Below are 26,345 nucleotides of genomic sequence, written 5' to 3' on the forward strand. Positions count from 1 at the left end.
AATAACTTATTTTTAATGCCTTTTCTCTTTGTTTATGACCCCTCTGGTTCTAGCTCACCATGTTGGAATGACCACAGGCTGCGTACTCAATAGTGGTCAGGGCTGGTTATTTGTAAAACTGTGCACATCGTTCAGAGTTCCTGGATGTACTGGGGAAATGAGCAGAAAGCCAACAGCAAGCTGGCCTGGGAGGGGATGTGACTGTATTCAAGATTCCTGTCTCATTCTTCAGTCATATTGGAAAGTCATATTCTTCTGTAATTGCTGGGGTCACAAAAGAACTACTGGCCAGACAGAATTCCTATAAAAGTCTCTTCTTTCTCATTCTCTGACTTTCAAGCATGGAGAGTGAGTCATCTCATCTTGTCTAAATGGCACATTCCCACTTTGTGGTGGCATTGAGGTAGCATATATCTGGATAAGAATGTGATAATACTTATTTGGTTTTTGTTGAAATCACTGAGAGGTTATGAATTCTCATTTACAGACCGCTAGTAGTTGAACATTTTGTTATCCAAATCTAAAACCTAATGAAACCTTTTATATGTTTAAGATAGATTGTCTGGGGGGGGGTGAGTCTTTAGTGTACTATGGCTTCGTGTGCATTCCTTCAGTGCACTATCCCTCAATAGATAATTATTCCTTCAAGACATTTCCCATGCTGCTATCTATTTATTATTGCCACATGCTAGTTTCTGGTTTATTTAGGTCCTAATTCTTGAATGCTCCAAAGCCCCTTTCTCTCTATAGTCTACACTGGCCATCCTTTGAGGAATGGCTCAATTGCATGGCTCAGGTGATAGCAAAGCTGCTGCCTTGTGCTTTTGAGTGATGAATCAGAAGACACCTGGTATTCTCAAGGGCAAGGAGCATAATTTTCTTCCCCTTTAAGGCAGACAACACATGTTGTTGATGATCTCTCTGAGGTGGGGACACAGTGAAAAGTAGAATGGTGTCATCTAAGTATACCTGACTTACGGGAGAGCCTTGGAAGAGAAGCAGCATTTCGGATGTTCTCTCAGGAGCAGTCCTTGCCCGAGCATCAGGTATTGGTGGTGTGGTTAATTGGAAACACTTGTCAAAGTGACAAGATGAGCGAAACACCGAGAAAGTGATCACAGTCTATGAAACTGTCAAGAGGAAGTCAGGGAGGGCAGTTTAGGCATGGGAACCCAGAGCTAAAGGCCTTAGCTTGGCATTATTTCAATATAGCAAGGCTGTTTGGGTGTGTCTGGGTTGTGGTGTGACAGACTCTCTATGCTTTCATGTTTAGGGTTGAAAAAATATGTCTATTAACAAATTTAAAAAATTCTCTGGAGCAACAAAATAACTGTTATTTTTGGAACTGATTCCCAGCACAGCAGTTGGCAGCTGAAGGAAGAGGGAAAGTAGGAGAATAAACCACTACTGTGACTCAGTCACGTTCGATGTCTTTTCTCACTTTCCATTACAGGAACACCTGTTTGGTTTTATATGCAAATTGCACCAATAAGAAATGAACATGAGAAGGTAGTCTTGTTCCTGTGCACCTTTAAGGACATTACGTTGTTCAAACAGCCAATAGAAGATGATTCAACAAAAGGTAATTTCCCAAAAGTCTTAAGAATTAAGGAAAAATGATGAGAGGGGTAAACACGGATCAAGACGCATTATACTTATAAACTGCTATGTTGAATGGAAACCCTTTGTAAAACTATTTGAAATGGTGAAATAAAAATACCTTTTTCATCTTATTTTAGCAAAGTCCACTGGATGAACTGGAAAACAGAATTTTCGTATGTGGCTTTTTTTGTATTTGTCCTTAGAATTTCTCAGAATCAGATTTTTTCAATCATATTGTTTGAATAAATAGCATGGTTCTCCAAAATTGAAGTACTTAGCTGGTAGGCTGGAATTACAGTGTGGGGCATGGAGAGAAGATGTAAGAGGGGAATTTCACAGACTATTATTAATTCAGAATCTGTGTAATTGGAGATCACCATTCCCCCTACCCCCACCCTGTACCCCTATGAGCTCATCAGCTCTGCTGATAAGTTAATGGAGTTTGGTTGAATTTATTAGAGTTTTATTAGTTGACTTTTCCAGTTTGCTGATTTATCAGCTTTTATTTGCTTGTGGTATTTTCTCTTGAGCAGCTGTTGGCTGATTATGTAACGTGTAATTTTGTCATCCATAGTGGCTGGCAAAATGCAAGCCTTTCAACTAGAGTCTTGTTGCTACAGCATCCAGAGAGGTGATTCTGGAAACCAATAGAACATGTGTGTCTGCGTCTTCTCTATGTCATTTATTCCCCATTTATTCTCTGCAGTTGTGTTTAAATTAGACAGTGGTGTCAGAGAAGTGAAGCATTTCAAACCTTGATTTTTAATAATCACTTAGGAGACTAAAAATGAATTGGATTCCGGTTTGCATTTGGCAAACATTGTCTTTTCTTATTTAAAAAGAGTAGCACAGAAGTATTTTTTTAATTTTAATTTTATTGTCAAGCTGATGTACAGAGGGGTTCCAGTTACATAAGTAAAGTAGTGAGTATATTTCTTGTCAAACTTGTTACCTACTCCCTCATTTTTTTCCTACTTTCCCTCCCCACCCCCAGTTGTACAGATCATTTCCTACATATTGTCTTGTGAGTATCACTGTTGCATTGGTTCCCCCTTTATCCTTTTTCTCACCATTTTTTTTGTTACCTTTCCCTTCCCTAATTCAGATAAACGTATATACAATACCCAGGATACCAAAATCAAATACAGTGACAACAGGAGATAGGGGGGAAAAAGATACAAAAGGAAAAAGAAATCATGTAGTACATTGAAAAGAGCAACAAAGAAAAACCTCTTGTGTCCATTTCTTGGAGTCCATTTCACTTAGCAACATCTTATATTGTCATATGTACATAGCTATTGAGTTATTGCTCATCTGCTAAGATTAGCCTAGACATATACTAAGTATTACTAATAAGGGAAACCATGGGCCCTATATTTCTTTGGATCTGGCTTACTTCACTTAATATGATTTTTTTCTAAGTCTTTCCATTTCCTTACAGATGGGGTGGTGTCATTCTTTCTGATGGAAGCATAAAATTCCATTGAATATATATATATATATATATATAAAATTCCATTGAATATCTATCTATCTATCTATCTATCTATCTATCTATCTATCTATCTATCACATTTTCTTGATCTATTCATCTATTGAGGGACATCTGGGTTGGTTCCATATCTTAGCTATGGTGAATAATGCTGCAGTAAACATAGTTGTGCTAGTAGCTTTAGTATGGCCTTGTTTGTGGTCCTTTGGGTAAATGCCCAGAAATGGGATTGCTGGGTCAGAGGGGAGTTCTATGTGTAGTCTTTTGAGGAACTCCCATGCTGCTTTTCAAAGAGGTTGAACAAGTTTACTCTCCCACCAACAGTGTAGTAGCATTCCCTTTTAGCCACATCCCCTCCAACATCTGTTGTTATTAGTTTTCTTGAATATTAGCACAGAAGTTTTAAGCTTTCCAGCTGTCATAATAATTATAGGGGGAAAATCACAATAGTTTGTTTCTTACATATGAGTTCATATCTGTAATATTGTATTTGCTCATGCCAACTATTTGAAATATGACATAGAAGCACTATTTATAAATATATTTTGAGAATTTGAAGAGTATAAAGCACTGAACTTAGGAACCATGCTACTGAAAACACCTGTCCTCAGCCCTCATTAAATACTATTTTAACTGAATTACCTTTTAATAATTTTTAGATTATTACTTTCTGTGTTAGATGAGGGTCTTGCTATGTTGACTATGCGGGTCTGAAACTTCTGGTCTCCTCAGCCTCTTAATCAGCAGGAATTACAGGCATGGGACACTATGCCTAACTCTAAGAGTATTTAAGTTAAATGCTCCATTATTGGTTTTAAAATACACAGTACGTCATCTCAATGACAGAGAATACTCATTTCTCAGCTTTATATGTGGAACATTCATGAAACATACCATATTTTGGGTTAAAAGCATACTTTGACAACTTTGAAAGAATAGAAATCGTAAAAAAATTACACAATAGAGTAAAACTAGAAATCAGTATCAGAAAGACATCTGTGTTATTTGTAAATTAAACAAAACATTTCTAAATAATAACCCTTAGATCAAGGAAGTCTTAACATATGTGGGGAAAATACTTAAAGAAAACAAAAGTATCATCTCTTACCTTTGTGGGATGCACAAGAAGCAGTGATAGGAGAAATACATAACTATATATATATATATATATATATATATATATATATATTCCAAACAAGAAAGTGATTAAAAAACAGTCCTGTAGCTTCCATCTTAGGAAAATAAATGAAGAAAAAAAGCTTGTTTAACCAAAGCAAGTGGAAAACAATGAAGAATAAGCCTTAGAGCAGAAATAGAAAGCAAGACAGCTTTAGAGAGAAGAATTAACTCAGCCCTTAAAGTTAATAAATCTCAAGTCAAGCTAATATAATACAAGGAAAAGGGAGAAAAGACAAATTCCCATTGTCAGAAGTTGAAAAGATTTCCCCCTTACTCATCTATGGGCAGAAAAGCATGGGAGAGTACTTCTGTGAACCATGTATGGTGTCACTGAGAAGTCAGAGGAAAGAAACCAATTCCTAGAAATGCACAACTGCTAAAACTCACTCAAGAAGAAACAGATAACTCCAATTGCCCTAAATGCATAAAAAATTAAAGGAGTAATGAATAATCTTCTAAAGCTAAACCAAACTATACAAACCCACAAAACCACCAAGTACAAACAGTGTCATCAGCAAAGTTTAGTAAACATTTAGGGGAGAAATAATACAAGTTCCCTAAGTCACTTACCAAAAATATGGTATAGGCAAAGGATATTCATTCACCTACTCATTGTATGAGGCGGGTGTTATTCTAAGACCATAAAAAGATACAATAAAGAAGAAAATTATAGTTGTTTTCAGAATATTATAAAAATCCTCAACAAAAAATTGGTATGTATAAAAAGAGTTACACATGACAACTAAGATTTAGCCCACACATGCAAGACTGATTCAACAATCAAAAACCGATTACTGTAATTCACCATCTTGATAGGCTTAAGGAGGAAAATCACGGTCATAATCGGTTGGCATAGAAAAGGATTTGATAACAATCCAACCTCCATTTCATGATTTAAAAAAAAAAACAACTCTCAGAAGAGTAGGAATGGGGGAGGGGGGTGACACTGTTCAAAAGGAAATGTCCTTATTACATGACTTATGTAACTGTATATCACCTTTACAATAAAATTTAAAAAAAATCTAAAAAGAAAGAGTAGAGACAGAATAGAAGGGTGTTCTTTTGATAAGGAACATCTGTGAAAACCCGATTACTCATAATGGACTGTATTTTAGAATGTTTTGTTTTTAATTAGTTCATTATTATTTTTGCTGATACTGGGGCTTGAGCTCAGGGCTTTGCACTTTTGCTTGCCTTCCAACCCTTCCCCCACCCCCCCCCCCCCCCGGCAAGGCTCACATTCTACCCCTTGAACCACATCTGGATTTTTGATGATTAATTAGAAGTGAGAGTCTGATGGACTTTCCTGCCCAGGCTGGCTTTGAACCATGACCTTCAGATCTCAGGCTCCTTGAGTAGGTAGGATTATAGGCATGAGCCATCAGTGCCTGGTTAGAATGTTTTACTTTTCAGTGAAAGATAAACCAATTGCTTTGTGACTGGCAACCTATTTTTCAAATGCATTTTGTTGCCTTCACATATAAGTGACAAGCCATCTGGGGGGAAAGCTTTTGCCACACCCCTTACCCCTAGAAAATGTATTTGTACCAGAGGAGTATTATTTTCTTTCATTTACTTTGAGCGATTTCATGACACTGTTGAGAGCACTAAACTTTCAGAGGCCTGCTTTGACCTACCTGCTGCTTCATGGAGTCCATTACCACGTAGTTCGGGAAACTGGAGGCTGGCATCTGGTACTTGGAGGCAGGGAAGAGGGTGCTGCTGGTGAAGGTCTGCCTTCTCCACTATCTGCCTCACCTCGGTCGGTCCCTCAGCATCCACACATCACAATCAGAGTACTTTGTAAAATGCCATCTTGTGAGTGAATGATGATGCCATTTTATTAAGAAAACAGTATTTAAGTAAGTACCAATCAGACCATTTGATTTTTTCCAAACTCTGGATTCCGTTGACATGCAAATTAGAATGTATAGAGGAAATGGCACAACGTCACTCACAATGAGAAGCCTTCCTGTAAAATGTCCCTCTCTAGAATTTTTAGAGGAAGAACATATTTTAAAGTTTTCATTCAGAGACTCCTCCCTACCCTCCCAATGCATAATAGATGACTGAAAAAGGATTGCATAATGTGACTGTGAGTGGTGTATACAAACTACTGTCTATTATTCATGTGAGCTGGACATTTAATATGAAAAATTCAGAAGAAATGAAATATTTATGCCATTTAGTCATCGTCTTATATCTTTGAAGCTAGCACTACAGGAGGGTGTGCTTGGAAATCTTGGCATAATCATGTATCTTTCAACATTTTTTAAGTCAAGTATGTGAGAACTGTTAGGAAATAGACAACATTTCATAATAACACCATAATATTAAAAATGACTTAGATCTAGAGCATTGAACATAGAGATAGCAAACTTGCTTCAGATTTAGCCTTGGATACCAGAGTTACTTAACACAACTTGGTGAGACAAAGGACAAGGGGGAAACCAATGCAACGGCAATGCACACAAGACAATAGGTTGGAAATGATCTGTACAACTTGTGGGGGTGGGGGTGGGGGTAGGGAATGTAGGAGAAAAATGAGGGAAGGGGTAATAAGTTTGACAAAAAATATACTTATTATGTTACTTACATAACTGTAACCTCTCTGTATATCACCTTGACAAAAATATAAATATAAATAAATATATAGCTATATAATATCTAACTATATGTAACTTTATATAATTGTATAACTATATATACATATATGTATATGTGCATATATATATATATATATATATATGTATATATTTGGTGCCATGTCATTCTGAGGCTTAAACTCAGGGTCTGGGAACTGTCCCTGAGCTTTTTTTGGTTCAAGATTAGTGCCCTACCATTTGAGTCACAGCTCCACTTTCTGCTTTTTTTTTTTTTTTTGGTAGCTTATTGGAGATAAGAGTTTCACCAACTTTCCCTCCAGTGCTAGCTTTGAACAGCAAACCTCAGATCTCAGCCTTCTGAGTAACTAGGATTACAGGTGTGAGCCACTAGTACCTGGCTAGGAATATATTCTGCTCATCTCACATATATCTATGAGTTTTTCTAACCAGACATGTGGCTTGAGAGAGCATGTGCCTGGTGATATAAAATCCCTTCTCTCACATTCCAGTGGGGAAGGCAAACACAAGAATGAAGACAGTGAAAAGTGTGAAGAGAGGAGAGAGAATGAGCTGGTTCCTTCAGAGTGCAGTAGTGAGTAGCTGGGGAAGAGCAGAAAGGCTGGGTGGAGTGAACTCTCTCTTGAGGCTCATTGTTGTAAGTTTCGCTAATGCCTATGCTTGTTTTATCCCACCCATGTTTAATCAAAGTAGTGTGTAGATACAGAAGTAGGTGAAAAGTTGGATTTATCTTAAATTGAGATTTGACTGGGTGAGTAAAATGGGAAAAACCCAGGATCATGATTTTGAAAGTGTTTGCAAGCAGTAAATAAAGAATGTCTCCAAAGTTCTGAAGAAACATTTAAATGAACAATTCTACTAGCAGAAAGGAAATGATGTTTCAGGATTCAGAGTAGACACTTGAGTGTACCAACAGGCAAAGGCAGGATATGAACGCAGTGCAAGGGTGACAGATTTAACAGCCTTCCTTCCTTCCTTCCTTCCTTCCTTCCTTCCTTTCTTCCTTCCTTCCTGAATCATCTCTGAGATAGTAACTATAGCATGTAACATCAACCAAGTAATTTGATACATCTATTATTATAAATCTCATGAGCACCAAAATTAATTCTGAATTGATTTTTTTGTTTTCGCCCTTAAACTGGGAGTCAGTGGATGATATTAATAATATCTTTGAATTATACCCTAATGGATGATAGCAGAAAATCATGAAAGAATAGCCCTTTCCATGAGTAGTTCCTTAATGCCAGGAACTTTGTATTCATTATTGCTCATTCCTATAATCTTGAAAATTAGCATAATCATCTCCATGTTGCCATTGAAGAGCCTGTCATTCAGCATCTCCCTGATTTCACATCCTATGTCCTTTAAATTCACTATACTGCCTCCTCTCCTCCAGGAGGAATTTCTTACTGAAATTTAGCTACCTCAATCCCCTGCATTTCTGTTTCCCTATAAAAATTAAATACAGGTTGAGAATGCTCATTCTGATATAGAGTTGTACTGTTCTGAACCAAAGAAACTTACCCACAGTAAGTCTCAAGGTGGTCAGAATATTCTTGTTATCTGTTGCTGTTCAGATAATCAGTCAGTGGTATTTGATACTTTATTTAGGCTGATACAGAAGGAGAGAGTTCCAGTCCAGAAATCGATTCTGTTGATTATGTGTTCTAAAATAGATGGCCCAAATTTCTCTGCCCATTTATACTTTACAGTATTTTGAAACAGACTGTTTCCACACTGCCAGGATAATTACAGTGTGAAATATCCAGTGCCAAATAGTTATGGCACCTTCTTGCCAATAATTGAGATTAAAAAAAAATTCTTGTAGAATTTCAGCAAAGGAAAAAAAAAGACACTTTCCTCCTGAGAGAACCAATGGTTCGCTTTTTGAAGAGAAGCAGTCTATGATGGATGTGTAATTCTACCATGTCATCTCTTTGGCCAAGAGCATGATTGTTTACCTAAGCTTTTTTTCCCTTATAGATTAAAATTCTTATGTTGCAGTCTAATAGATTGATTTAACTGCCTCTGTGACTTCCTTTTACTTTTAAAATTAGGCAGACTATGACAGAGAGGTTAATTGCAACCCAATAGAGCTAAACTAATGTTTTATTAAGAAGTAGTTGGCATCCTGGGCTTTTAGGAGAACAAATGTTCTGATGGTGCCATGAACAACTACAGAGCAAGTATTAGGCTTACAGTCTTTCGGCTCCCTGTTCATCTTACCCCATATCGACCACATCTAAGCAATGCCAGCAGACGGTGCTGAATAAGCATCTCTACCAGTTCAGTTTCTCTAAAGGTGAGATCAGTAAATGTATCTCTGGGAAAAGTTAGAACTGCTGATGTATGTTTCTTCTCCTTCATCTTCTTCTTCTTTTGCTGACCTAGACAGTGTAGCCTCTCACTTACTTTTTATCTCCCCAAGTTTTATTGTAAAATGAGGCTCCATGCAAGATTAAATGAACTCATTTGGCTAATGGACACAGGCAATTACAGATGCCTTCAAGACCACAGTGCTAGGTAGAAGGAAATTCAGTGTGGCTTTGTTAATAAAAGTGAAAATCTAGAAACTTCTTCAGTGTGCATGAGCAAAACATATACAGGATTAAGAAGGAATAATGAAGCTATACCCTCATGGCACAAGCCTGTAATTTTAGCTACTCAAGAGGCTGAGATCTGATGATCTTGGTTTAAAGCCAGCCCAGGCAGAAAAGTCCTGGAGATTCTGATCTCTATCGGGTTCAGTACTGAAAAAGCCAGTAGTGGAGCTGTGGCTCAAGTGGTAGGATGCTGGCCTTAAGTAAGAAAGCTGAGGGACAGACTAACTCAGAGTATACTGATTGAAATCAGTATAAAGCAGAAAAAGTAAATCAGATAAGGCAATTGTATTTAAAATTTTTTCTTTCTGTAATTCTTCAATATTCTTCTATATTTTTTATCTATAGAAAATTTTTTTAACTATGATTTTTTTTTTTGGTTGGTCATGGGCTTGAACTCTGGGCCTGGGCGCTTGTCCCTCAGCTCTTCAGCTCAAGGCTAGTGCTCTACCACTTGAGCCACAGCACCACTTCCAGTTTTCTGGTGGTTTATTGGAGATAAGTGTCTCATGGACTTTCCTGCCTGGGCTGGCTTTGAACTTCAATCCTCAGATCTCAGCCTCCTGAGTAGCTAGGATTACAGGCGTGAGCCACCGGCGCCTGGCTTACCTATACATGTTTTACTTTTACTGCTTAATTTTTTCTTTAGGAAGCTAAAGTAAGATAAAGGGATGAGATATTCTTTGATTTTTTTCAATTGTGATCATTACACATTATATATAGGACATTACATGTTTTGATAAAATATGCATACACAAATAGTTTTTATTATCTGTAAGTAGTTGTACAATTGTAAGTATAATTTATCTTGATCAATGCACATATTTGAATGAGTTTTTTTTTGTTTTTTTTGATCGGTCGTGGGGCTTGAACTCTGGGTTTAGGCGCTGTCCCTCAGCTCTTCAGCTCAAGGTGAGCACTCTACCATTTGAGCCACAACGCCACTTCCAGTTTTCTTTCTTTCTTTCTTTTTTTATTGTGAGAATACCATACAGAGGAGTTACAATTACATGGGCAAGATAATGAGTACATTTCTTATCAAGCATTGTTGCCTCCTCTTTGTTTTCCCTTCCCTTCCTTCCCTTCCCTTCCCATAGTCCCCCCCCCCAGTGGTTTATTGGAGATAAGAGTCTCACGGCCTTTCCTGCTCGGGCTGGCATTGAACCTCTATCCTCAGATCTCAGCCTCCTGAGTAACTAGGATTACAGGCGTGAGCCACCAGTGCTCAGCTTGAATGAGCTTTTGGAGATACTTCAATTAGGAACTTTACATGGTGGCGTATAGTACATTTTTCAATAGAAAATATGAGGATGACTAAGTTTTCATTGTCACGTTTCTGCTCCCTCTTGTATTTATTTCCTGACATGGTATTATGGGAGGAGAGAGCATATGACATTTGGTGATGTGTATTCTTCTTTGAACCAACAAATGCATGACATTAAGATTCCCTTTTATTTATTTCTATGCAGATTCTAGACAAACTTCATTGCATACACAGAATGAAAATTATTTTCTCATTTAATCCAACTCAGGTATACAAAGGTACAACATGATCTGTGTTAGAAATAGAAGCCTTCAGTAAGTAACAGGTTGACTTGAAAGTTTCTAGAAATAGTCTATACAATTAGAACATTCAGGTGATTTAAGACAGGGAAATTATTGTCAGGGAATATTTTAATACATTGATAGCTAATATAGACACTGTCATTTGAGGACACCATTACCATTTTAACCCAATATAGCAGCACTAGCAACACAGTGTAAGGCTTAGTTTCAATCTGATTGCGAAATTACAAATCAATTAATGAATTGCTTACTTCTCTATGACCTATTTGATGTGAGGCTCTGCACCAAGTCATTGTGTTGTGTAACAGCTGCATCAGTGTTACTAGTGCTGTTGTAGACAAAGGACAAGGGAGAACCAATGCAGCAGCCATATACACAAGACGATAAGTTGGAAATGATCTGTACAGCTTGTGGGGAGGGCTGGAGGGAGAGAAAATAGGAGAAAATTGAGGGAAGGGGTAACAAGGTTGACAAGAAATGTACTCATTACCTTACTTACATAACTGAAACCCCTCTGTAATCACCTTCACAATAAAAAAAAATAAAAAAATGTGAAAACATGGGACCATGGGAATCATGAGTGTGCAAGATGTATTCTTTACTTAATTTGCAATTAGTAAGCCTGCGTTGGTATGAATAAACATCAAGAGATGGATACACTGTAAATCTTTGGTATCAGAAAGACAATGATCCACCCAGGATAAATGTTGTTATCTTGAAAGCTTCTAGGTTGCGCTGAATGGGCTGACACAGACAATGAGCGTGTTCATATTTGTGCTTTCCACAGTCAATGGTGTGGATGTGGTCTTTAGGATAATGCTACCTTGCTCAGGTGGTAACACATCAAAAGATGATATATTCCTTGACATTTTAAGGATAGCTAGAAGGAGGCAACTTAATAGGAGAGATATTTGTTGATAAATTATAATGTATAATGTTTGGAAATGATTGGACATACATGTGTTTGTGTACATGAATGAGTGTGTTGACGAACAGAAATATCATGAAGTGAGTTACCAAGATCAGGAATACTTGGAAGATGCAGGGCTTGGTTCGGGAGAAGAGAATGGTGAGATCAATGTTTGAAGATGCCAAGTGTCAGATGTCTCTGTAAAACCTCTTGGTAAAGGGGGTGGCCAGTAGCAAATAGCCATGTGGCTCTGGTGCTCAGACCAAAAATCTAGGTTGACGATGGAGACTGTGTGCTGTGTTTTTCAATTGATACTGAGTTTTTAGTAAGCTCTGCTGCCTTTTTTCTCTCCAGCACATTATAGAGAGAAAGCTTTGGGGCTGCATGTAATTCCCCAAAAGTAATATTTTTCATTCTAATCACGAGGATGATATGCATTAATAAAGAAAAAGGAATAACCTTCCATCAGTTTATGTCATTTTACTTCTTTCCCATCCTAAAGGAGTGGAACTGGAGGGGGAAATGCAAAGCTTCAATTAAATCAGGATTAGACTAGAGTAATAATAACATACACTGCCACCTGCATTGTGTGGTTTGATGGATATTAAGGTGGCAAATATCCTGGATTTCTTTCTTCATCTTTTATCATATCATTTGAAATTTCATTATTCTATAAGAATGATTTCTTTGGATGAATTGGAGCTCTCATTTTAAGGAGTTGTTTAACAAATACCTGTAACAGGTAATACTAGAGAAGTTATCAAATAGTTTTAGTGAATTCTATACTAGACTAGAGCTTTTGAGCTTCCTAGAAAAAGGAGAGTAGAGACAGGGCTGGAATATGGTTAGCTTTGTTCTATTTGTTCACATCTCATTGACATTTCTTGGAAATTAATGATTTTAATAATGGCAATTTGAGATCCCAAAAGAAATTTCTTTCCCATTAAATTCACATTCATTTCTCCCAGAAACTTTTGGAAAACATTATTAAAATTCTGGATATTCTAAACATAACTTTTAGATAGCACTGCAGTTGTTAATAAGAGAGAAATAACAATTATCTGTGTTATGGGGAAGATGGGATGTGAACCATAATACTTGAGATGGGTTGAGATTGCCTTTTTAAAAAAAAATGTGTGTATATCTGCACACAGATAGACAGCAGGGTTGTTTTTATTTGGCTAATACCTGCTTCTATAATGAATTGTATAGCAATAATAAATTCTGTTACAATAGAAATAGCATTGGTTTGAAACAGTAGAAGCATATTTTAAAAAATTTATGTATTAGTCTATGACAAGTAACCCTGGCCATTCAAGTGGCTTTGCCATCTCCACAGGTCTTATTCATTATTTTATAACCACATGTCAAATTTGTGCTGGTATCTATGTAGTATTAAGATGCCTTTAGATGGACCCTTTTCATTTGTTCTGGATGTTATATGGTTGCCGAGATCGTTTTAAGTATTAGCAAGAATGCCATTTTCTTTTTCCGTTATGCGTGAAAAACTGAGACTATCTTTCCTTATCTGTTCGTGAGGTTGGACAAAATTTGCTCGGTTGACACGGGCTCTGACGAATAGCCGAAGTGTTTTGCAGCAGCTCACACCAATGAATAAAACGGAGGTGGTCCATAAGCATTCCAGATTAGCTGAAGTAAGTATGAGGCTAACTTTGCTCCCCAAGATGGTGGTGTTGGTTGCATTTTATTTTGCCCCAAATGATGAATATAATTATTTCTAGTTATTACATTAAAATACTTAGCTTGTAATTAATTTTCTCCTTGTAGGGGTCCTAAATATTCTTAAAAAATTCTCTCCGAGATGCTCACCACATCTTAGTGAGTCTTATGAAATTGTGGAGTTTAATTTGTTCAAATGGTATAGGGAATTAATGTATCCCCAAATTTATGTATATGGCAAACACTTATTGAGGGCCTATTGTGTGCTTATCTCTACAAAGGATATACAGGTGAGTAAGAGATGATCCTGTCATCAAGGAGTAAAAGAAAAGACAACACTAATACAAGAATGTTAACACTATGACAGCATTCAGTGAAAGTACCTGCAGTAGCAATAGCAGACACTTTCACTGTTCTGCCCATCTGATTTTTTCCTTCGGTCTTGTTTCCCTCCCTCCCTCCCTCCCTCCCTCCCTCCCTCCCTCCCTCCCTTCCTCCCTCCCTCCCTCCCTCCCTCCCTCCCTCCCTCCCTCCCTCCCTCCCTTCCTTCTTTCCTTCCTTCCTTCCTTCCTTCCTTCGTTCCTTCCTTCCTTCCTTCCTTCCTTCCTTCCTTCCTTCCTTCCTTCCTCCCCCCCTCCCTCCTTCCCTCCCTCCCTCCCTTCCTTCTTGCCTTCCTGCCTTCCTTCCTGCCTTCTTTCCTTCCCGACTTGAAACTACGCTCCTCAGATTGTACTCAGTCTTCTGAGTAGCTAACATTGCAGGGGTGAACCACTGATGTCTGGATTGCTTTGTCTTTTGATTATTGTTATTGTTTAATCACTCATCCCTAATTTGTAAGCCTGATTCTGATGTGAAACTGCTTTCTGCCAGGTCTTAGGTTTCATTTTAGAGAACATGGAGAAATAATCACACTGTCAACAAAGATTTAATCTGTGGTCCTGAAGTTTGTACTCTTAGAATTTCTAAAAACATATCCAAAAGAAGCACCAAGTATGCATCAAACACTCATATAATTTGCTCAAGTTAAAGTATCTGCTTTTGCCATGAAAGTTGAGGCATAATCTCTATTTTTGGCAACGTGAATTTTGTTCTCTGTTCCACCTAGGTTCCTAAGGGTAGAGCTGATCCCGAATTTCAAAGACTCTAGTCTCCATTAATTTTCCATATGCATTGGCTGATTGACTTCAGCTAGGTCATGTTTGTGCAGAATGGAGATAAACATGCACACCCCTGCCTTGTGAGAGGGTCTGACAGAGGGTCTGCTCCCAGATCTCCAGCACAGAAGAATGTGTCTAATGGTACAAAAGCACAATGGAGCTGGGTGCTTGTGGCTCATGCCTGTAAATCTAGCTACTCTGGTGGCTGATGTCAGGATCATGATTTGAAGCCACCCTGGGCAGGAAAGTTTGTGGGACTTTTATCCTCCAATAAACTTACCACCCCCCTCCCCCCCGAAAAGAGCTAGAATTGGAGCTGTGGCTCAAGTGGTAGAGTACTGGCCTTGAGCAAAAAAGCCCAGGAATTCGCTGACAGATCAAGTTTCATAGAATGACTGGACTTGCAGTGACTTCCATTAAACAAACTTTAGGGCATTCCCAAGGAAAGAAATGAAACTACAAAGTGCTGTTGACCAGGCAATCAAGAATCAAGACACATAGGCTGTTCTTTGACTGAATTCATTACGAACTACACCCATCTGCCCAAATCATTTCTTTTTTTTTCTTTTAGGTTCTTCAGCTGGGTTCTGATATCCTTCCTCAGTATAAGCAAGAAGCGCCAAAGACGCCACCACACATCATTTTACACTATTGTGCTTTTAAAACGACTTGGGATTGGGTGATTTTAATCCTGACATTCTACACGGCCATTATGGTTCCTTACAACGTTTCTTTCAAAACAAAGCAGAACAATATAGCCTGGCTGGTGCTGGACAGCGTGGTGGACGTTATTTTTCTTGTTGATATCGTCTTAAATTTTCATACGACTTTTGTGGGGCCTGGTGGAGAGGTCATTTCAGACCCTAAACTCATACGGATGAACTATCTGAAAACCTGGTTTGTGATCGACCTGCTGTCTTGTTTACCTTATGATATCATCAATGCCTTTGAAAATGTGGACGAGGTAAGTTGTGGTTGTTTTGAGTACTGTGAATTGTGTGCTTTGAAAACATCTGGATTAAAAGATCCCATACATGTGACGCAAACATTGTTTGAACTTCTACTTTCAACCTTTATCTTACTTAAACACTTTCCATAAGTTGTATTTACTTACCTTAATTTTTTTTCCAGTGATTAATTGGAGAGTTTCATGGACTTTCCTGCCTGGGCTGGCTTTGAACCAGGATCCTCAGATCCCAGCCTCCTGATAGCTAGGATTACAGCCATGAGCCACCAGTACCTGGCTATATTTACTTTTGTTGAGTTATTTATTTATTTTTAAATTTTATTTTCAAGGTGATGTACAGAGGAGTTACATAAGTAAGGTAGTGAGTATATTTCTTGTTGAACTTGTTACACACTCCTCATTTTTCTCCCATTTTCCCTTCCCCGCAAGTTGTACTGATTAGTTCCAACATATTTTCTTGTGAGTATCACTGTTGCATTGGTTCCCCCTTTGTCCTTTGTCTCACCATTTTTTTGTTCCCCTTCCCTTTCCTAATTCAGATAAATATATATGTACAATACCCAGGGTACCAATATCAAATTCAGCGACAACGGGATCAGCCGGGGGTGGGGGTGGGGGATACAAAAGAAACAAGAAATCACATAGTACATTTAAAAACAACAACAAAGGAAAACCTCTTGTGTCTTGGAGTTCATTTTGCTTAGCATCATCTTATATGGTCATATGTACATAGCTGTTGAGCTATTCTGTTTATCTGCTAGGGCTATCCTAGACATATACTGATTATTACAAATGAGGGAAACCATAGGCCCTATGTTTCTTTGGGTCTGTCTTACTTCACTTAATATGTTTTTTTTTTCCATTTCTTTACAAATAGGGTTGTATCATTCTTTTTGATGGAAGCATAGAATTCCATTGTGTGTGTATATGTATATATGTGATATATTATATATATATATATATATATAATACATATATATATCACAGTTTCTTGATCTGTTCATCTATTGAGGGGCATCTGGATTGGTTCCAAATCTTAGCTATGGTGAATAATGCTACGATGAACGTAGTTGTGCTGGTAGCTTTTGTTCATCTCTCACCCATGATTTCTGGTTGAAAATTCTAATTGGTAGTACAGTCACTCTGGTTGAAGGTGATGGTGGAGAAAATGGAAGAGAAGATACATGGCCAATATTGTAGTCAAATGAGTTAATGGAAAAGGTAGCAATTTTTAAACTAGATGTAGGTAGATCTTTGCTTCCTACTCCAGATGCACCCAGACTAAAGTTAACATGAAAATGGAAAGACTTTCATAATTTTGTTATTTCAATTTTTACTTAAGTTTTGTCTGAATTCCGTTGTGGATTGAAATTGGTTTCTGATGTCTGGTTTAATTTAAGGTTATAGAGTATTCTGTGTAATTGGAGCTATTTATGATGTGTAATATCTCTGTGTGTGTGTGTGTGTGTGTGTGTGTGTGTGTGTGTGTGTGTGTGTGTGTGTGTGTTTGTGTGTGTGCTAGTATCAACATTTGAACTCAGAGCCTGGGTGCTGTCCCTGAGCTTTTTTGCTTAAGGCTCTACCATATGAGCCACAGCTCCACTTTCAGCTTTTGTTGGTTAATTGGAGATAAGAGTCTCACAGACTTTCCAGCTCCAGCTGGCTTTGAACTTCAGACTTCAGCCTCCTGAGTAGCTAGGATTACAGTCAGGAGGTACCAGCACCCAGCAATGATAACATCTTAAAAGACCATTTCACTCACAGCTTTTTTAAAAGTCTCTAACTATGATTTACAAGTTGCTACACCAAGCTAATAGAATCCAACCTGTAATTTCAAATAATTAAATATAAGTGAATCATATAGAATCTGTCATTAAGATATTTTCGTAATAATAATGTTACTAAGTTGATTTTTCCTAAGCATTCTGCTGTGTGCCCATTAAGATTGTTAAGATGAAATAAATCAATCCTTGCATTGTTGTTATGGCTTCTCTGTGTGTGATAGGAGGTAGATGGAAAATTTCCTTTGTGATTCTTTTCTACCAAAATTCTGCAGTCTGTCAACAACAATATTTACTTCTCCAAAAGTAAAGTGGAAACATTGTATTTGATACTATTCACATAATTTTCAAAAAATATGGGAAAAAGCATAACAATTAATTTTCTAGTTTTTATTTCTTTGTGCCAGTACTGGGGCTCAAACTCAGGACCTGGGCACTGACCTTTACTTTTTTTGCTCAAGGTTGGTGCTCTACCACTTGAGCCATAACACACTTCTGGCTTTTTGGTTAATAGGAGATAAGATTCTCATGGACTTTCCTTCCCTGGCTGGCTTGAAGACAGGATTTTCAGATCTCAGCCTTCTGAGTAGTTAGGATTACAGGAGTGAGGTATTGACACTTGCTTCATTTTCTAACTTTAAATTATACTTTTAAAGGCACAATTGATTCTTTTAAATGACCATCTGGAGAAAGTTAAGAGAAGTTCTTTGATCATACGTCAAAGCGACTAGAAGCAGTATTTCACTTACTACCTGGGTTATTATTTCCTTGTACCAGTCCTGGGGCTTGAATTCAGGGCCTGGGCGCTGTCCCTCAGCTCTTCAGCTCAAGGCTGGCGCTCTACCACTTGAGCCACAGCATCACTTCTGGATTTTTTTTAATGCTTATGTGGTACTGAGGAATCGAACCCAGGGCCTCAGGCATGCAAGGCAAGTGCTCTACCACTGAGCCACCTTCCCAGCCCCTTGGGTTATTATTTTATTAACATGAGTTTGGTTATTTAGAACATAGGCATACTGATTTTAATAAAAATAATCCATATAAGTAGATTCTAAAGAAATTGATCTGCTAGAAGTAGAGTAGACTGGTGGTTACTAGGGGTTAAGCTGAGTGGAGGAGGGCTCAGAAGATGTGAATCATAGGATACAAAATTTTAGTTAACAAGAATAAGTTCAAGAGGTTCATTGTGCAACATGGTAAATGTAATTACTAATATATTGTAATTCTTCAAAAATTCTGAAAGAGTGAATGGATATTAAGAGACTAGGAATTTCTTAGTTACCTGTACATTACTATAAAGAAACACCCAACTCAAGCTACTTATGAAATGAGTTTATTTTGCTTCCTTTTGTATGTACTTACAAATTTCACCATCAGATTCTCTGCTCATTACATCGTGTGAGAAATATTTTTTTAACGTCCTATTCTTAAATAGCATTCTTCTCCTTCTGCCTTGGTTGTTCAGCCAGCTATGCTATCCTAAGTTAGAGGTAGTTTTTTTTCAGAATTTTGAAAGATAAGATGCCACTGCACTTTCCATTCCAATGATGCTGTTCATGAAACTCGAAGCCATTGTCATTTCTGTTTATTTACATGTGGCCTGCTTTTTCTTTCCAGAAATCTTATGTTACCTTCTCTGTCCCTGGGCTTGGAGTTTTTCTGATGATTTGGCTTAGTTTTGGGTCCTTTACATTCATTCTGATGGCTAGTGACTGAGTTGTTCTTTGTTCTGTTCAGTCTGAAAAACCCTGTCTTCCATCTTGATATTTTTTCTTGTGCTCATTTTCTCTACCCCTTCCTATTCTCCATTTTCTCTCTTACTAAATAAAGCTCCTTGTATTTGTGTTCTACCCTCTGGATTGGTTCTCAAATTTCCTTTTCTATCTTTTTTTGACCACTTTTTAATTCTTAATCTTTGGGCTAAGAGATTTTGTTGACATTGTTTTCTAATATTCTCTGTCCTGGATAGCAGTTTTTTCTAATGTCTGTTTTTCTTGCTACTAACACAGCTTAATTAGTTCTTGTGTAGTTAGTGCATATTTGGTATGTATATTTCTTTTTTTTCCATTTCTGGGTTATTATTTTCTATGTATATTTTATAGAGAGTAGACAGAGTCTGAGGGTCTCTTTAAACTGTTCAGTATATTCTATTTATATTTGCGATGATTTATTACATTTTTTCATTTACTTAGAACGTTATAGTTTTCCTTTTAGATTGCTTTTTGTTTCCTTTTCTGTTTCTTCCCTTTCTGTTTTGAATGAGCATTCTTTCATTTACTACTTTAGAAATTTTTCTTAAAATTGATTACTCTTTTTATGGCTTTACTTATTTTTATTTTTATTCATTCATTTAATTAAAATTTTTTGTGCCATTGTCCACTTATTTAACTGTTTTGCTCAAGGCTGGTGCTCTACCATTTGAGCCCACCTCTGCTTCTGGCTTTTTGTTGGCTAACTGGCGATAAGACTCTCTTGGCTATATCTGCCTGGCTGGCTTTGAACTGTGATCTTCAGATTTTAGCCTCCTGAGTAGCTAGGATTATAGGTCTGAGCACCTGGCACTCAGAGACTACATTTAAACATCAGTGTTTGAATTAAACTCAAAAAGCCTAGAAGTTTGACAAGAAATGTACTTAACTTATGTAACTGTAGCCCCTCTCTATATTACCTTGGTGATAAAAAAAAAATAGCACAAAACAAAAAAAGCCTAGAAAGTTATTTTACCTTCTCCCTAAGTAAAAAGGACCTCTATTAATTTTCTGTCTTTAACATTATTATTGTGTTATATTGGTTCCACATTATTTTTAGTCTTCCATTTTAATTGTGGCTTTGAGGAGAGAATCCTGGGTCTCAAGTTTGCTAGGCAGCACTCTACCACTGAGCAGATAGCCTGCATTCTTTTAATTATTATTGTTTTATTCAGTTGTCAATTCTATTTTTATCTATGCTGATCAGTTTCCTTGCTCACACTATCTTTCTTTGCATACCCAAGGTCTTCTTTCTGAGTCACTTTGATAGCTCTTTACTATCATGACATAGCATCCAGACTTTTCAGGAAACTTCCCGCATCATTTCCAAGCATTACCAATGGATACCTTCACACAGTTCATCTTCACTTATGCCCATGCAGACACATTTTCTTTCTTTTGTTTTTTTGGGTCCGGTCGTGGGGCCTGAACTCTGGGCCTGGGCGCTGTCCCTCAGCTCTTCAGCTCAAGGCTAGCGCTCTACCACTTGAGCCACAGCGCCACTTCAGGCCTTTTTCTTTTTTTTTTTTTAATTTTATTTTATTTTATTTGAGAACATACTGTACAGGGGGGCTACAATTACATGGGCAGGATAATGCATACATTTCTTACCAAGCATTGCAGCCTCCTCCTTTGTTTACCCTTCACTTCCCTTCCCCGCCTCCCCCCTCCCCCACACCGACATTGTAAAGCTGGTTTTGACATGACATTTTGTACTTCTCATTGTTGCAACAGGTCCACCTGAATCCTTAAACGACTTGTTTGTCCCCATCTCCTCCACATGTTATACTGACATCAAATATAGTGAAAGCGGGGGTTACACTGTGGGGGAGGGACATACAAAGCAACAAAGAAATAATCTTATAAATGCGTTAGAAACACATGCATGAAAGAAACGAAAACATTAAAATACATATTTAAGGGTTCATTTTCCTAACATCACATTATCTGACCTTTTCCGCTTGACTCATACCTATACTAGATATTGCAAATAAGGGAAACCATGGGACCTATGCTTCTTTGGGCCTGGCTTACTTCACTTAATATAATTTTTTCCAAACCTTTCCATTTCCTAACAAATGGGGAAATGTCATTCTTTCTGATGGAGGCATAGAATTCCATTGTGTATATATACCACATTTTCTTGATCCATTCATCTACTGAGGGGCATCTGGGTTGGTTCCATATCTTAGCTATGGTAAATAATGCTGCAATAAACATAGTTGTGCTGGTAGCTTTAGTGTGGTCTTGTTTGTAAACATTTGGGTAAATGCCCAAAAGTGGGATTGCTGGATCATAGGGGAGATCTATGTGAAGTCTTCTGAGGAACCTCCATACTGCTTTCCAAAGTGGTTGAACAAGTTTACATTCCCACCAACAATGAAGTAAGGCCTTTTTCTTTTTGCTTATTTGGTGCTGAGGAATCGAACCCAGGGCCTCATGCATTCAAGGCAAACGCTCTACCACTGAGCCACCTTCCCAGCCCCCAGACACATTTTCATGACATGAATTTTCCTTTGTTGCTCTCTACTCACAAGCACTATCTAGTTGTTGGATTATCCACAGTCATTCACCTTATATCTTGTCTTGGATGTGTTTTCTTGTGAGTGGTCACTCTAGCTCTCAGTTTCCAGTTGCTAGAAGGGGGGATGAATACTTGTTATATCACATCACAAAGGGGGTAATAAAATGCAATGTGAGAAGAGACTGATGAGGATTGTGTGTAGAAGTCTGTGAGACTGTTATTATTATTGCATTTGTATTAATTTGGGTATATATATAATTTGGGTATAAATCTTATGAAGAAGATGAATGAATCTTCCAGCTCTGTGATATTCCTTCATGGTGCTTAATACCATCTGGTGACTTCATGCCACAGAGCGATGTAGATGAAGCTTGGTTTCAGCAAAGTCTACAATGACATAAAAATCAAGTTCACTATGATCCACTGCACTCATGGTGACTGGGGATAAGAAGGAACATGGGTCTGAAAATTATAATTCAATCCTCTAATAGGAGCAGGATGACTTGGAGGATTTCATATCACTATGTTCATGATCACTGACATGATTCTTGGAAGATAATTTGATTTCCTAGGATCTCATGAACTGGGCAGGTAATTTTTTCTTAAAGAAAAAATGTGAGGCAGAAAAGAGAGAAGATGTTTCAGAAAACTTATGGTCTGAAACGAAGGAATACACATTTTCTAGACATCATACACAGGAGAAGAGGTACTCTCATATAGAATTCAAAGAATGGAATTGAGCTCTTTAGTAATGTGTGTTTGGATCAGCTTTAGGGGAGTCTAAGGAGCTTTGTTTCTGGGCACTTGGGGTGGGGGTGGGGCTGAACCATAGATCAGGGAGCACTGGGTAGCTAGAGATAACATCTTGGTGAATAGCATAGAAAGATATAGGAAACAGAGGGGATGATGATGATGATGATGATGATGATGATGATGATGATGATGATGATGATAATGATGATGATGATTGCTTTCACTACTACAAGGTGAACTATAGTTTATTTGAGGACTCCTTCTCTTATCAATGCTATGAGTGTTGACAATGCATGAGGATGTGTATCCACTATTACAGCATCACACAGATTAATTTGACTGCTCTAATAATTCTCCAATGCTGTTTATTAATCCATTCTTTCTGCTAACCCCCATCAACCTGTCTCCATTGCTTTACCTTCTCCAAGGGTTGTTGAGTACAACTTAGTCAACTAGTTGGCAGGCATTTTGTATGACTTCTTGCACTTAATAATAGGTGTTTAAGGTTCTTTGATGGGTTATCAAGTCCTGATAGCTCATTCTATTTTGCAGTACTAGGATTTGAGCTCAGGACCTTGTGCTTGCTAGGCAGGTTTCCTACCATGCTTACGGCCTTTTTGAGCTTTAGGTATTTTTGAGGTAGAATCATGCGTTTTGGCCTGGTGCCAGCCCCAATCACAATCCTTTTACCCATGGACTCTTACGTAGCTGGGATCACAAGTGTGTGCTACAATGCCTAGCTTCTTGGTTGAGTTGCAGTCTCACTAATGTTTTGCCCAGTCTCACTAACTCTGGCTTTGAAATATTGTCTTCATCCATCAAGTACCTGGCATTACAGCATATAAGGCACATTTATTTTTAGGCATTATCTACCACAGTTTATGTTCCCATTTAGAGGTGTCCACATTTTGCCAATTATGAACAGAGCTTCTATACACATTTGTTTGTAGATCTAGTTGTGGAGATATATTTCAAACACATTTGGATAAATGCCAAACAATGAAGTTGCTCCATCATCTTATAGTATACATGTGCTCAGCTCTGTTAGAAAGTAGCAAGCTATCTTTCACAGTGGTTATACCACTCTGCATTCTTGTCAGCACGTGCACACAAGAGTTTCAGCTATACATCTTTGCTGATGTTTGGTGGTGTTAGTTGGTTTGGAGTTTGGCCCTTTTTGCAGGTCTGTTGTGACATAGCATTTTACTTTGTAGTTCCTGAAGCAGACAGTGATGCCAAGTGTCTTTTCAGATGCTTATTGTCAGATGAATAGATTTGTTAGTATGCTGTCTTTTCACTCTTTAATCCATTTGTCTATTAGGTCATTTATACCCGTTGAGTTTTAAGAGCTTTTGTGCGTATTTTGATTGACAGTTCTGCATCAGGTAGGACTTTTGCAAATGTTTTATCTCAGTTGGTGGCATCCTCATTTTCTTGGCAGTATCTTTCATGAAATATTTCTTCACTCATGTATTCTGCCTCTGGTGTTATATCTAAGATGTGATCATAACCATAGTCACATTGTTATAGTTTGGATATGCGTTTGTTTCCTCATGCAAAAACTCATGCAGAAATTTAATCTCCATTATGAGATTTTAAGAGATGTGGTTAGGTGGGACATCAGAAGTTATTAGGGCTCTTACTTTATTAATAGATTAATCTATGATCAATCCATGATTAATCAATTCAGAATTAATTGATTAAATTTTTATTGTTATTATAAAGGTGATGTACAGCAGAGTTACATAAGTAAAGAGTACATTGTTTTTTGGACAGTGTCATCTCCATGTTTAATAAATTAATGGGTACGTGGGTTTGCTATAAAATCTGATGTGAGTTGGTTTCCTATTAATGTACACACCAGTATATAGTTTTAGCTCTAATATGAGGGCTGAGGGGGCATGGGTCTCAAGGTTTTGAAGTCATGATAGAGCTAGTACCTCCTAGCCCTCTTCCATCATATTTCAGTTTTCTCTGGAAAAACATGGGGCACCAGAAGCATAGCTCTGTGGACTGCTCAGTGCATTTCTGTAGGGCCAACTCCTGTGGATGTCCTATCTACTGCTGCCCTACTGTGGTTCCTGAGCCGAGACTACTGAACATGGTCTGTGGTAGTATCATGAGTTGGAATGTTGAACTAGTCAGCACTGCAGACACAGATGTGGATTTGACCCTCCATTTTCTGGTGTACATTCTTCTGGAAAATGCTAGTTTTCTTTTTATTTATATATTTGAGACAAAGTCTCTCTGGGCATCCCCGACTGGCTTTGAATTTACAATACTCTTGCCTTGGCCTCTGGGATCATAGGCATGAATCATCACACCCACATCAAGATGTTAGTTTTCACTCTGATTATTTGTGTTTCACTGTGTTATCAGCATCAGTAAAAGTGAACTGGCTCCAGTTAGTTTTACATCTGTATACAGAATCACACTGAGTTAGCAACTGCTTTTCTCTAAAGCCTTTGAGGTTTTACAATTGTAATTTTCTTAGCCACTGTTCATTCTAGATCTCATGAAGAGGTCTAGATTACAGGAATCTGGGTAACAATGACCATAATTACAAATTCCTAGACTAGTTAAATTTTATACTCCAGCTATCCTGCTAGAATTTAGAAACTATTCTACTTCTTGTATTCAATATTGAAATCTAACAATTAAGTTTTACAATAGCATATCTACTTAATGACAGAGTTGCTTTACTTGGCAAAGAAAGCAATTACTTTTGGAAATGTAACAGTCTCCTTGTAGTAAGATCTTTTATCAAGTAGGGTAAATTTATATTGCTGGTGTTGATCACCAGCTTAATTGTTGTATTTCTGCTCAGTGGTGGAACAAATGACTATTTATGTAAGTTGACTTTTGAGATAATGGTGGTACATTTAGAAAGGTGTAGGGTTTGCCTCAGAAAGATTTACGTTTTCTTCTCAGTTGTCCTTTAAATGTAAAAAAGTTGAGTTCATTTATCAATGTACACAAAAAACATACATTGAGCCACTTAATTCTAAATAATGGGAATCTAAGTGAATAAGCACACAAATCCTCTCTGTTTTCATGGAACTGTCAAAGAGAAATTGTACCAGACATTGTTAAGAACAGCAAGACGGACATTATTCAATCTATTGTGCAAGTAACTCTTGTTGTTTATTCCCTTGATAATTGCTGTTTTGATTAGTGTAAGAATGGAATCTTAGTGCCATTTTTAAAAATGTTTTATATTGTAAAAATAGTGTTCAGAGTGGTTACAATTACATGAGTGAGGTAATGAGTACATTTCCTATTGAGCATTGTTACTTCCTCCTTTGTTTTCCCCCTACTATCCTTTCCCTCCCCACCTTCCCATCTCTCCCCTCCCCACCATAAGCTATGTACATATGACCATATAAGATGATGTTAAGTGAAATCAACCCCAAGATAAGGACACAACTTGTTTTTTCTTTCTTGCTACTGTTTTTAATGTATCTAAAATGTACTATGTGATTTTTTTTTTTTTGTTTCTCTCGTATGTTCTTCCCCCATGGTATAACCCCTGTTTTCACTGTATTTGATGTTAGTGCCCTGCAACAGGGGATAAACCATAGGGGGAAAGCACACACACAAAAAAGAAATCACATAGTACTTTGAGAACAATAACAACAACAACAACACAGTCTATTAGCCTGGCTGGGAAGGTGACTTAGTGGTAGAATGCTTGCCTTACATGCATGAGGCCCTGGGTTCAATTCCTCAGCACCACATAAATAGAAAAAGCCAAAAGTGGCA

At 37.6% G+C, this 26,345-nt stretch overlaps 1 protein-coding gene across 1 annotated transcript in view; it reads left to right on the forward strand.

Moving 5' to 3' along the window:
* Window positions 1-26,345, forward strand: part of Kcnh5 (potassium voltage-gated channel subfamily H member 5) — a 270,939-nt gene that overhangs the window by 39,021 nt on the left and 205,573 nt on the right. The window contains exons 4-6 of the mRNA XM_070032105.1: window positions 1,454-1,582; window positions 13,513-13,628; window positions 15,382-15,774. Coding sequence (XP_069888206.1) covers window positions 1,454-1,582; window positions 13,513-13,628; window positions 15,382-15,774 — 638 coding nt within the window. The remainder of the gene's footprint in view (window positions 1-1,453; window positions 1,583-13,512; window positions 13,629-15,381; window positions 15,775-26,345) is intronic.

The sequence above is a fragment of the Dipodomys merriami genome, unplaced genomic scaffold (genome assembly GCF_024711535.1).
Source record: "Dipodomys merriami isolate MVZ:Mamm:240054 unplaced genomic scaffold, mDipMer1.0.p SCAF_1, whole genome shotgun sequence".
NCBI classification, from domain to species: Eukaryota; Metazoa; Chordata; class Mammalia; order Rodentia; family Heteromyidae; genus Dipodomys; species Dipodomys merriami.